This window comes from Myotis myotis, unplaced genomic scaffold (assembly GCF_014108235.1).
Source record: "Myotis myotis isolate mMyoMyo1 unplaced genomic scaffold, mMyoMyo1.p scaffold_m19_p_16, whole genome shotgun sequence".
Classification (NCBI taxonomy): domain Eukaryota; kingdom Metazoa; phylum Chordata; class Mammalia; order Chiroptera; family Vespertilionidae; genus Myotis; species Myotis myotis.
Genome location: NW_023416320.1, coordinates 15,641,783 through 15,654,656, shown reverse-complemented (window position 1 = coordinate 15,654,656; position 12,874 = coordinate 15,641,783). Strand labels below are relative to the sequence as shown.

At 35.3% G+C, this 12,874-nt stretch overlaps 1 protein-coding gene across 16 annotated transcripts in view; it reads right to left on the bottom strand.

Annotated features, from left to right (window-relative positions):
- Nucleotides 1–361: 361 nt before the first annotated feature.
- Nucleotides 362–12,874, bottom strand: part of OXR1 (oxidation resistance 1) — a 311,945-nt gene continuing 299,432 nt past the window's right edge. For 10 of the 16 annotated variants that reach the window (XM_036338046.1, XM_036338045.1, XM_036338051.1 and 7 more), the window contains 6 exons: nucleotides 12,572–12,652; nucleotides 10,627–10,752; nucleotides 9,689–9,841; nucleotides 7,365–7,460; nucleotides 4,562–4,635; nucleotides 362–2,242 (listed from right to left, as the gene is read on the bottom strand). In XM_036338046.1, the coding sequence (XP_036193939.1) occupies nucleotides 2,107–2,242; nucleotides 4,562–4,635; nucleotides 7,365–7,460; nucleotides 9,689–9,841; nucleotides 10,627–10,752; nucleotides 12,572–12,652 (666 nt within the window). In that variant the 3' untranslated portion in view covers nucleotides 362–2,106. The remainder of the gene's footprint in view (nucleotides 2,243–4,561; nucleotides 4,636–7,364; nucleotides 7,461–9,688; nucleotides 9,842–10,626; nucleotides 10,753–12,571; nucleotides 12,653–12,874) is intronic. The other 6 variants (XM_036338049.1, XM_036338060.1, XM_036338047.1 and 3 more) reach the window with 5 other exon arrangements.

The following is a 12,874-nucleotide window of genomic DNA, read 5'->3' as shown; positions in this document are numbered from 1 at the left end:
TACCTTGCTATGCACTCCCCTTCATAAAAGAAAACAACATAATTTAAAAATATTAAATGATTTGCACTTCTCCACATGCCAAGTGTCCTTACTTTCCCATTTTAAAACTGTGTTGCTCCCTTTACTTGAACGCACCCTTTTATTACTACTACCAGCACCACCATCACCACTATCACCAGCACCACCATCACAAGTCGTCACCACCACTATAATCATCACCACCACCACCACCACCACCACCACCACCACCACCATCACCTCCATCATTAGAAACATTTTTATATCTAACAGATAGGGATATGATTAATCAAAGATTTCTTAATATGAAAGTAAACTGCTTTTCAATAAATCCAAACTCAAATTTATATTTATATATTTAATTTTATTTGGTATACACCACTATGACCTTATTGTAATTGAAATCCAATCAGGATTTTTTTTTAGGATTAGTCAACTCCACAAAGACAATAATACTGCTGTGGAAGACCAAATGGGGGGAAACCCAATATATTTATTTACAATTCCCTATTTGTAAACACTTAATCTATATACTATTAAGTTATAATGAGAGAGCTTTACATAGACAAGAAAATGATGCCCTGCATTTCTATTCATATTCAGCAATAGCATATTAAATAGAACATCAAATTTTCTTTTCCATTAGCATTATGCTTTTTTAAGATAATTATCTAAATTTTCAAAAGATCTAAATATATTTAAGTGCTATACAACTAAAACTACTAAGCCAACATATTTGGCTTATAATTTCATTTTTAGAATAATTTAAAGTGCTATAAGCAACCTGGCAATCCATACTTTCTATAAGAACAAAACTATCTTTAAACATTAATTTACAAGATAATATACACTGTTTATCTGGAATAGCTGAAATTTCAGCACAAAGTCACTGTCACATGTATAACAGCAGGATTTTGTTTGCATAACATGAAGCTTTGAAATTAACTGAATTATTGCCATAATGGCTTATTATTGGTTTCCCACAAAAGAGGATAAGAACTACTAGTATATTCTATCTTTTTTTTTTGAGGTCACTTGACAGTAAGTTTGCATATTCAACAAGTCTACTGAGTTACAATTGTCTACTATTATCATTGCCCTTTTATAACAGCAAATGCTAATGGTAACTAATAACTAAAAAAAAAAAAAAATCAAGTTTTTTTTTTTTCCTTTTGAACAGGAACCTATATTTTGGGAGCTGGTGTGCAATAAGGCTAAAACAACATAACTATAAAACAGTATACCTGACACAAATGTTGAAGAAATACGCAGTTGTTTTGTAGTTTTATATGTATAATACTCTGCTAAGCTATAAATATGTAAGTAGACTATTTTCTTGCTTGATATATTAAATCCAGTAGAATCATCAAGTTCTCATTCTCCTTTGTCATTTTATAATTCTTTATCAGTTAATTCAGTGATGAAAGCATATGCCCAAACCTGCAGATCATGCACATTGCAGTCTATTTCAACCAGAATTCTCCTCAAATTTCATTTTTATTAAAATGAAATTGAGAGTATTTGCAAAATTAATGAAGAGAATGTTGTAGTGTGAACTAGAACTCAGTGGTCCATAAAGTATGCATTTATTTGGCATGTGTTTTTTCCTTCTTAAGAATGACTAAGTTTAGCATGTTCAAAATTCATCTGTGCCAACCTTATAGATAGAACAGTATCTAGTCTTCATTCCCTCAATGCCCCAATTAGAATGATCTAGTTAAACAATATAGTTTTAAAAATAATAAACCAAAACAGGTTCAACAAAAGAGCACCATCCTTTTAGGAGACTGAGATAACATGGATTGTAGGTAAGGTCGACACTATGATCAAAATGCTGCCATAATTCTGACAAAAACCCAAGCTTTTATACTACATGGACCTATACCATGGTCTAAACCTAAAGAACTCTGGGACAGAAAACATGATTTTAAAAATAAATTCCAAAATTATAACGGTAATAAATGGTGATATGGACTAATTTTAAAGCACGAGTAATATGTTACATTGTATTGCTTCTTGAACTTTCCAAATAATGCTTATCCATGTCAGGTTTGGGCCATTATCCTGCTAAGACAGAGAGCATTATATTTATTCAAAAGCCCAGATTTCAATGTCTTGGATAAAGAAATCTTCCTTCTTAGAAAGTGTATTATTCCCAAACGTTTTACAAGAATGGCTTCTTCCATGGTAGAGATCTCCATCAAGCCAAAGGGCAAATTCTCCCCTGCAATACATAAAATAGTTTTAACAATAATATTTTATAACTGAAAAAAAAAAATCAAGTTTTTTCCCCCCTTTTGAACAGGAAACGTATGCCCTGACTTGTAAAATGATAATTGCAGAGCTTGTAAAATAATTTAAATGAGACATTTCAATATCCAACAACTCTAGTTCATATCCAATTATACAATCCTATTACTGTAGAGATCAAGAAATAAAATGAAGCTCTAAAATTAACTTCATATATAATTAACTTTTGAGACAAGTATGGCTCTGTTATTCTTTGCCTGATATTGTGGGTTTCTCTTTAGCTCTAAGGTTTTAATACACAAGCTAGGTCAAAAATAGGTTTACAGTTGTTTGTATTTAAGGTAATATAATACTTAATCGGTAATCATATAAGAATAAACTCTGGCCCGGTCAGTGTGGCTCAGTGGTTGAGATGGACCCATGCACCAGGAGTCACTGGTTCGATTCTTAGAGCACATGCCTGGGTTGAGGGCTCAATCTCCAGTAGGGGGTTGTGCAGGAGGCAGCCAAGTGATGCTTCTCTCTCATCAATGTTTCTATCTCTCCCTCTCTCTTCCTCTTTCTGAAATCAATAAAAATATTTTAAAAATTAAAAAAAAACACCCAGAATAAACTGTTTCGTGTACTCACGACTGTAAACCTACTTTTCTGAATGGTATATTTATAATTTTTCCTGTCAATTATTTCATAACAAGGTCAACCAAAAATGAGTGATGAAAAAGATTTTCAGTAATATATAATTTGGATAATGCTAAAAAAAAAAAAAAAAGAAAAAGGAAAAAAAAAAAAAAGAATGCAAAACCACAATGCCTGACCTGGTTAGGCAGTTTGCAACATGACCTACTGCTAAGGAAAACAACAACTCAACCAAACTAAATCCTCACAGTACAAAGTTAAGAACAGCTTTAAAAATCTGGGCCTCCGCAGCCCAGACCAGAAAACCATATAAAGTGAAACTACTGACTACTCTGGCTTAACAGCGAGAAATTCCTGAGAAATACAGGGTGGGCAAAGTAGGTTTACAGTTGTGAGTAGACCAAACACAGTTTATTCTTGTGTTATTATTTATTATTATTGTGTTATTACCATATGAATAACTGTAAACCTATTTTTGCTCACCTTGTATTTAACATGAGTTGCTCAGAGGCATAAAGTTCCATATTATCTAAAATAAAATGTGGGGTTAAAATGAAGGGTTCAATCTCTAATTCACTGCTAGGAAACGTTAGACTTGAGTTGCTCAAGGTACCACATGTAATGTCTGCGGAAGCTGGAATCTGAACTGGGTCTATCTGATTCCAAAGCTGACATTCAGTATATCACCATCATGATTTTGAGTTCTTCCTGTCTAGAATTCTGGAATATCAAGTCCCTGTAGCTCCCATTTTCTGAGCCTGTACTCTCCTTTTTCAAAGACAGTAAACTTGTCTTAATTTGTTATTAAATTAGCCAAAGGTTAGTTTAGTTTGCTGGAATCATGTTGCATAATTAATTAAAATCAAGTTCTGGCAGAAACTACTGATAAGCAAAATAGATCCAGAGATATAGAAGCACCAACAGACAGACTTTCCCCTCAGAGGGGAGGTAGGGTGTGTAGGAAGAGATCAATTAAAGACCTTGTATGCATATATGCATAACCCATGGACACAGAATAGGGTGGTGAAGGCCTGGGGCGGGGGAAGGAGGCAGGCTAGAAGAGTTCAATGAGGGAAAAAAGGGAACATATGTAATACTTTCAACAGTTAAAAAAAATCAAATTACTTATTGACTCATACTGTTAAAAACAAAACAAATAAGAAAAAAAAGAAACAACCTGAAAACTTGGGGTGGGAAGGATAACTAAAATTTTTTTGCAAAAACATTTTTTATTATTGCCTAAAATATCAGTCCAAATAGTCTCCAGGGTAGAATAACATGAAAACAATTGGACCATCTTTTTGTACATTGGGAGAAGTAACAAACCACTACGGTACTTAAAAATTGGGTAAGTTCTAAAGTATTAGTATATTTCTTTTTCAAATACTAAGGAGTCATTGTACTCTAATAACAGATGGATTTTAATAAGAAGGGAATGAACTAAATAGCATTTTAAAATGAATAAACATATTCTACCAATTGTTTCAAGTACTACACTTAATCACCTTCTTGCAAATAAATTACACTTTCCTAAATATTATGTTCGGATTCTAATGTCAAACTTTCCAAAGATAACTTATTTTATAAATAACACAAATAAAAGTAATATAAATAAAATTTCTTAAAAATCTCATGGCAAAATGTTCAGGAGACTTACCCTCCACCACCAAAAGCTAGGGAATCCATGTCTCCTTTGATAAAAAACATATTATCACCTGTCCACTTAAAGACCTACACAAATGAGAAAAAAAAAACAAAAAACTTTATATATGTAGATGAAACGGTCACTAAACAGTTAATTCTCCTAAACTCCAAACAGTTAACAAAGTCTAGATGGATAGTAAGAGAAACTAGAACAAGAACAAAGCGTTTGGGCAGAAGTTGTGGTGCTTTGGGTTTCACTGTTTGTATGACTAAATTTAAAAGCACATGTTCTACTGTAACGTAATCTTCAATTCCAATTCCTTACCTCTTTTTTTTTAAAATATATTTTATTGATTTTTTACAGAGAGGAAGGTAGAGGGATAGAGAGTTAGGAACAACGATGAGAGAGAAACATCGATCAGCTGCCTCCTGCACATCTCCTACTGGGGATGTGCCCGCAACCCAGGTACATGCCCTTGACCGGAATCGAACCTGGGACCCTTCAGTCCGCAGGCCGACGCTCTATCCACTGAGCCAAACCGGTTTCGGCATTCCTTACTTCTTGACACATACTTCTCTTTTCTGACTATATAGGTATTAAGAATTAAATGGCTAATGAAAATAGTTGAATACAATTGAAAATCAATTTAAAACACTGATGTGGATGTCATTAACTTTTAACGTTAAACATGCATTAATTTGATAATATTGTAATACTAGAAGCCCGGTGCATGAAATTCATGCACGGGGGGGGGGGAGGGTAGAGAGGGGAGGAGAGGGTCCCTCAGCCCAGCCTGCACCCTCTTGCAGTCTGGGAGCCCTCAGGGGATGTCCGACTGATGGCTTAAGCCAGCAGTTGGACATCCTTAGTGCTGCCGCAGAGGCAGGAGAGGCTCCCGCTACCACCACTGTGATTGCCAGCCATGAGCCCAGCTCAGGGCTGCTGGCTTGAGTGGCGCTCCCCCTGTGGGAGCGCACTAACCACCAGGGGGCAGCTCCTGTGTTGAGCATCTGCCCCCAGGTGGTCAGTGCACGTCATAGCGACTGGTTGTTCTGCTGTTCGGTTGATTTGCATATTAGCCTTTTATTATATAGGATTTTGATATAGGGCCAAGGTAATTTCTTTGATATGTATTTTACTTTCATCATCCTATATAATAAAAGCCTAATATGCTAAGTGTCCAGTCCTCCATTCAACCAATCAAAGCATAACATGCTAATGATATGCTAGGGCCACTCAACTGCTCACTATGACATGCACTGACCACCAGGGGGCAGACAGTTGATCAGCCGCTATGATGTGCACTGACCACCAGGGGGCAGACAGTCGACTGGTTGCTATGACATGCATTGACCATCAGGGGGCAGACGTTCCAACCAGTAGGTTAGCTTGCTGCTGGGGTCTGGCCAATCAGGACTGAGCAAAATGGGCCGGATACATCCTGGAGCCCTCCCACAGTCCCTTCCTGGCTGGCCAACTTCCCACATCCCTCCCTGGTCCCAATTGTGCACCGGTGGGGTCCCTTGGCCTGGCCTGCGGCCTTTCGCAATCCAGGACCGCTCTGGGGATGTTGGAGAGCCGGTTTCAGCCGGATCCTGCAGGCCAGGCTGAGGGACCCCACTGGTGCACAAATTTGTGCACCAGGCCTCTAGTTCTTATATAAGCTCATGACACGTTTATAATTTCCATTTCAATTTCTTTAAAGAGCAGAGAGAAAATAAAAAATACTTGAGACATCCAAGGATAAAACTTCTAGATGTTAATATCTCTAAATATTTTTTTCTAAGCTTTCATGGGAGTTTTACCTAAACTTAATACAATAGCAATTTCTAGCACCTTACTCTTACCAAATTTTTCCAAAGAATTCATTATAGTTTAAATAAGATAAACCTTAACACTCACTTTTTCAATTATATAACATTTAATTACATTATAACAATTATCATGTAGAAATAGCATTAAAAGATTTGAGAATAAGCACCATAGAATCTTAAAATTTCTGTAACAACTATAGATTCCAGTGAGGTGTAGGCATCGGTTGATATGTTTTGTGAAGGGAATGGAAAACACTGGCTAATCTGATGAGCCAGTTAAGTGCAAGTTTGTTAAGGAAGTTTCTATTGTATTATCAAATCCTTCCTATTTTGTTCATTATAGAAACTGTTCATAGAGACCACTCATTTTTTTAAAACAAATCTGTTGATTCCTTTTTCAAGATCATAATTTCATCTCTTAGGAAAGGTTTGACATGCTGAGCCTTAATGTACCTGAGATGCTAGGGTTGTACTCAATGTTTTAAACAGAATCACACATTCACTAAAATTCATGTATAACTTTACATTTTAGATCTGATTGGCATTAGAATGTTTTCAATTTAAGTTAGTCAAGCCACTATAAAAAAAAAAGGGTAATCACTTTTGAATAAAACAAAAATAATTTATTTTTTAGGTTTTCAAGATGTACATCATTATGCTTATTTAGTCATTAAAAGTTTCTAGGAATTTCACAATGGCAGTTCATACACAGAATAGCAATAATGCTATACACTCCTTTCTGAGCCCATAATGTGTGTCTGGCACCAGGCCAAGTATTGTACATATCAGATTCTCATCTAATTTTTAAACAACTCTGGTGCACTTTATGGTCTCCATTTTAGCCACAGAAAAAATGAAGCTCAAAATGATAAAAAAGTGATATTTTCAGTGAGTAAAAGGCTGAGATGAGAGACAAGCACAAGTACACAAGACTCCAAAGTGCATGTTCCTTTCATTATGGCATCTATTTACAAATGGAATGTTGGAATAACCATCCTCACCTCAAACTCTGGACGGAAGGTAAAAACAAAGGTTTCTCCAGTACCATAGAAGCCATCACTCACTTTAAATGGCTCACTTGCTAATGCACCGAAAACCTAAGGATAAAAAGAAAGCATATTGTTTTATTAAGCATTATCCTATTATATATGTTTAAGTAAAATGCAAAAAATAAATAAATAAATAAAAGAAATCCAGTATAGTTTTATGTATTTGCACTAACAAAGGGAAACATGATCAGTGGCTATATAATTCACATTAATGCCAAGTACAAATCATATCAGTTTCTCTATTTTTCCAAGTTTTAAAATCTAAAAAGATGCTTATTACAACAAACAGATAATCTTAAAAAGTGGCTCCCACATTTCAGGAGGACTTACATGCACAATGTGTGTACAGTAAGGATAACATGCTGCTGCAGGTGGAGCACCCAGGGAGAAAAAGCCCTTTAGGACAGGTAAACATTCTAGTACTAAAAGTACGCTATCTTTCTCTTCATCAGAGAGTAAACTCCATGAGGGTAGCCCTTGGATCTGAAGTGTTTGGCCCGTAAAGGCCATTGTCTTACATAGTATAAGACACAAAGCAGATACCCTAAAAAAAGAATAAATGAATAAAAAGACCCGAACAAGTCATTTCAATGTTCTCGGTCTAAGTTTCTACATCATAAATGGAATGTAGAGAGCTTGACAAATGATCTCTATATTCACTGTTTTGACTTTCTATTTTCATTTTTAAAATAGACTTTCTTATTGAAAGGTATACATAATACATATATAATATATATATGTAATTTTGAATGATCACTAAGCAAAGTCCCATTTAAGCTTCATTCAGACAAGAAACAGATTACCAGTACTCCAGAAGCTTTCCTTGTACCTCCTCTGCACTCTCACCCTCTCCAAAAGCCACTAGCCCAGCCGTGGGCAAACTATGGCCCGCGGGCCGGCCCGTTTGAAATGAATAAAACTATTGAAAAAAAGGCCCGTACCCTTTTATGTAATGATGTTTACTTTGAATTTATATTAGTTCACACAAACACTCCATCCATGCTTTTGTTCCAGCCCTCCGGTCCAGTTTAAGAACCCATTGTGGCCCTCAAGTCAAAAAGTTTGCCCACCCCTGCACTAGCCCAACAATAACATAGATTTGTTTTGCCCATTTATGAACTTTCTATAAATGGAAAGTTACTCCTCAGTGTCTGATTTTAAACTCATATTATATTTGTGACACTTATCTATGCTAGGCATTAATAGTTCATTTTCATTCTTGCTTTTACTGGGTGTATAACCCTGAGAAAGTTGATACATCTCATAAGTCATAATCAACTCATCTTTAAAACAGGAATGAAAAAAATATCAATCTCATAGGGCTTTGATGATTAATTAAGATAATGCATAGAAAATGATCAGACAAGTGTGCACAATAAGCACACTAAAGGTATCAGTAGAAGTAGCCCTAGTTTTTTAAAAAAATTAGTATCACTATTTCACCCCCTTATTACTCTCTTATGCTGGTAATTGACTTGGACTTGCTGTTTTAGGAACACGTGAATGTTTCCCTTGCTTATCTGTTGTTTTGCTCTTGGTATCATCTTCACACAATTATCTTTTTAATTTTAAAAACTTAACCCATGCTTCAAGACTGTCAATTTCCACCCTTTTTGTGAACCTCATTCTTATCTTTCCCAAATAGATATAAACAATCCTCTCTCTAAGCACCTCTTTTGTTTTCCTTAAGTAATTATATTTACTGCTTGGCATTAGAGACACTAATATAGTTAAACTATGGGTCCGGTGCATGGATTCATACACATGTGGGGTCCCTTGGCCTGCGGCTCTCTGACATCCCCCCAGGGATCCCGAATTGCAAGAGGGCACAGGCCAAGCTGAGGGACCCCACCAGTGCATGATTGGGGCAGGGAAGGGACCACGGGAAGGTTCCAGGGAGTATCTGGCCCGTCTTGCCCAGTCCCGATCAGCTGGACCTCAGTAGCAAGGTAGCCTACCAGTCGGAGCATCTGCCTCTGGTGGTCAGTGCACGTCATAGCTACAGGTCGAATGGTCATTTAGGCTTTTATAGATATAGATATTCTTTTCTACCAGACTATAATCTGTTTGAAGGCAGGAACTCCTTAAAATGCAATCATGTACATATCTACCTTCAGAAGCACTCAGCATTGCCTTGCATATTAAAAGTACTCAATAATTATCAGTTAAACTTAATAAAATGTACTAATAAAAATAATTTTTGTCAAAAGAATATGCTAAAGTTCTGTTATTGTAATCTCTTAAAAGGTAAGGTGTCTATATAGCTATTTTCATACCTGTCCATCACTGTCTTTAATCACCATCAGCACTGGGGTGTCTAAACCTATCATTGTTCGATAAAGAGTCTTCAAGCTTGTGCCATGCTTCCCGGTACCATAAACAAGAGTCCATGGATAGCCAATTGTTCTTGGTGGAAGATGCTTGGTAAGCTTTGAAAAATAAAATGTTAAAATTTACTTGATAGCTTATTGTCAGTTTGTTGGATACTAGTGCCAGTTGGAATTGAATGGTATTTTATAAAATGTAGGCTACAAAAATAACAGTTTATCATTCTGTAAGATACTGAGATGCCTGAAGAGTAACTGTACATTTCTCAGCATGAAATACTTTCTTGTCCAGTAGGAAAAGAAAGAATCATACTGAACAAGATACAAATTAGAACAGACATAAGAAATATGAATTACTTACAGTGCCCTCTGTCTTGAATTGACAAAAACATTAAGTGGACTGTTAACTTGATTATTAAAAACCTCTAAAATAATGGGCTCTAGAGGCAAACTATCAGAGTTAGAAATCAAGCTTCAATATTTTAATATATCTGTGTGACTCTAACAAATTACAAGTGAAGAAACTGTGCCCAAGTTTCTTCACTTATAAAATGCACACAATTAAGAGTATTCAACTCAAGTGTCGCAACAACTACATGAGATAATCCACAGAAAGCAAGTAACTAGCACCCAATAAGAAATTAAATATTGGCTATTGCAGTGGCTCAATCTGAATTGCTAATGTTAATTTTTTTAATGTTTGCTTACCCAAATCTCCCAGTATCTTCTATTACACCAGTTTGCTATATTGTGTTTACTTTTTCTTCATGGGAGAGGAAGACTGGGAGCAATGACCCTGCTTCCCCAGTTTTCAAAACAACTAAACAGAGGCTGTTTTACTCTTGGGGGTATACACTCAGAAATGCTCACATGTGAGTATGCCGTACCTTTTCAATTTGATCTGGCTGTAAGAGTTCGCTGGGATCACTTAGGTTTGGTCTAAAGGATTCAGACTCCAGGTCTGCCTTCACTGGAGCAACCTGCTCTGAATTGATGTCTTCCCTTGTAGTAATCTAAATAAGCAAACAGCAGCAGTATATTAATATAAAATTGCAAGATGCTTTCAAAATTTTAGCCCTTTGAGAGAAATTCAACTTTATACCTTAGAAAAGGTAGCTAAAGCTTTAATTTAGGATTTTAGAAGGCAAAGGATATTCCATTAAAAAATATCCAATGTAGAAAAAGACTTTTTAACTACAAGATGACATTTTTCTCATCCAGTACATGAAGAAGGACAGGTAATGAATGATAAGCCCATACTTATATGGGAAAGGAGAGCGTTGCATGCAAACTTTAATTTTGCTGATGAAGGACAAAAGTGACCCAACTAGCGTGCTTTTTATGTGTGCTATTTAAAATATGTGGGATTATTTTTTTCATGGTAAACATAAAATTTGCCAAAAATAATTCAGAAAACGTCCTCAGTGCTAAAATTTAAATTTAAAGAATAGTACAATAAAAAGTATAATTTCATTGATGTGTGTGTAGTTGCTTCACTGAAAAAGTTACCATTATCTAAAAAAACATGCTTTCATTGTTCTTATGTTCTAAACACTGAATTTTTTTTTATTTAGTTGGACTAAACAAATTAAAAGGTTAACTTGTTCACAAATCTTTGTTTTAAATTAGATCAATTTGATGCATTAAAAAGAATGCTTTTGCTTGATGAAAATGATCTCTTTGATATTCTTAAAATGATAAAAATGTTGATTACTTCAAAACAAACTTATATAATCCCTGCTATTGGCACTTGTTTTCCATATTAATTTTATTTTAATGTATAAAACACAATAACATTAGAGAAGAAAATGTCTGAAACATAACCATCATCAATAAAATTTTTAAATTGAAAAATAGAGTTATTTTGGAGCAGATAACTAAAATATAGCAGTGCTCGACGACTTATGATTCTACACAGAAATGGAATGCAGCGAAACTATTTTGTTCTTTAACAGATTTCTTACCAAAACTTAACAGCATATATTTTCAGCCAATACATGTTCTACAACTGTATTGTTTTTTGATGAGAAGCTAAACTACAAATTCTTTCACATCATCATATTTTATCCTCATTTTGATGATGTGAAAAAAAAATCCAAGGCAGCATGAGAAGCATTCAAAGAAAAGAAAAAAACTTAGTAGTTCCAGCAAAGCCATGAAAACGTATCTTACTAAGAAGAGGAAAACACACAGCACACAAAACTGGGAAATGAATTTAATTGTGTCACTTTCTTTTTTCTAAAAAAAAAAAAAAAAATCGCAAATATTATTTCATGAATTTTAAATAATCTAGTTCTGTGCCTAACCTCTACGATTTTTTAAAGTATTTCTAATACCAACCAGGAATACCCCAGGAACAAAACAATTATTTCACTAAAATATTTGATGTGGGGCTGATACAGCTGAAGTAGCTTTGAAGAAGAAAGACTATTTAAAGCCTTACTATCCATTAAAATTTTTAAAATGTTCCCATCGCACTACATCTTTAAGATTCTGTTTAACAAAAATCCAATCTTAAACCCAAAGGCATCCTTCCAATGTTAAAGTTAAACGGAAACTCCTCAAAGCTCAAAGAAACACACAGTGCTGAGAACAGTTCTACAGTGACAGAAAATTCCCCTGAGACTTTTTCAGATGTAAAGATGACAGAAAAGATAAGCCTACAGCTCTTCAAAGCATTACTGTCCTCTTTAGCACAAAAAGGAATTTTCTGATGGGCTAATTTAGTGCTACAGTCAAAACAAATCCTTCAAAAGTGAGATCTGCCCTGATGAAAGACACTACAACAGGGAGCAGTCACTCTGGAGGGGTTTAAACTACTGAAGGGGGCACCTGGAGACGTCTGCAGAGTGTGCGCAGTTCTTCAGTATTTAGAGCATCGATCCTGCGGTGATACTCAGCCACTGACACTACCTGAATATGGAGACAGGAAGACAATAATTCCACTGACAATTGAGAAAAATAGCCAAAACAAATGTAAAAAATGGAGAAACTTAAAAGGGGAAAGAAGTGTAATCAGGATTTCTTTCCCCAACTCCATGCTGAAAACCCAAGAGATTTATATATCAAACTGCAGTGAAATATACATAGTGAGTTTAACCACGACATCCAACTAGTTCGCAATATACGGTTTAT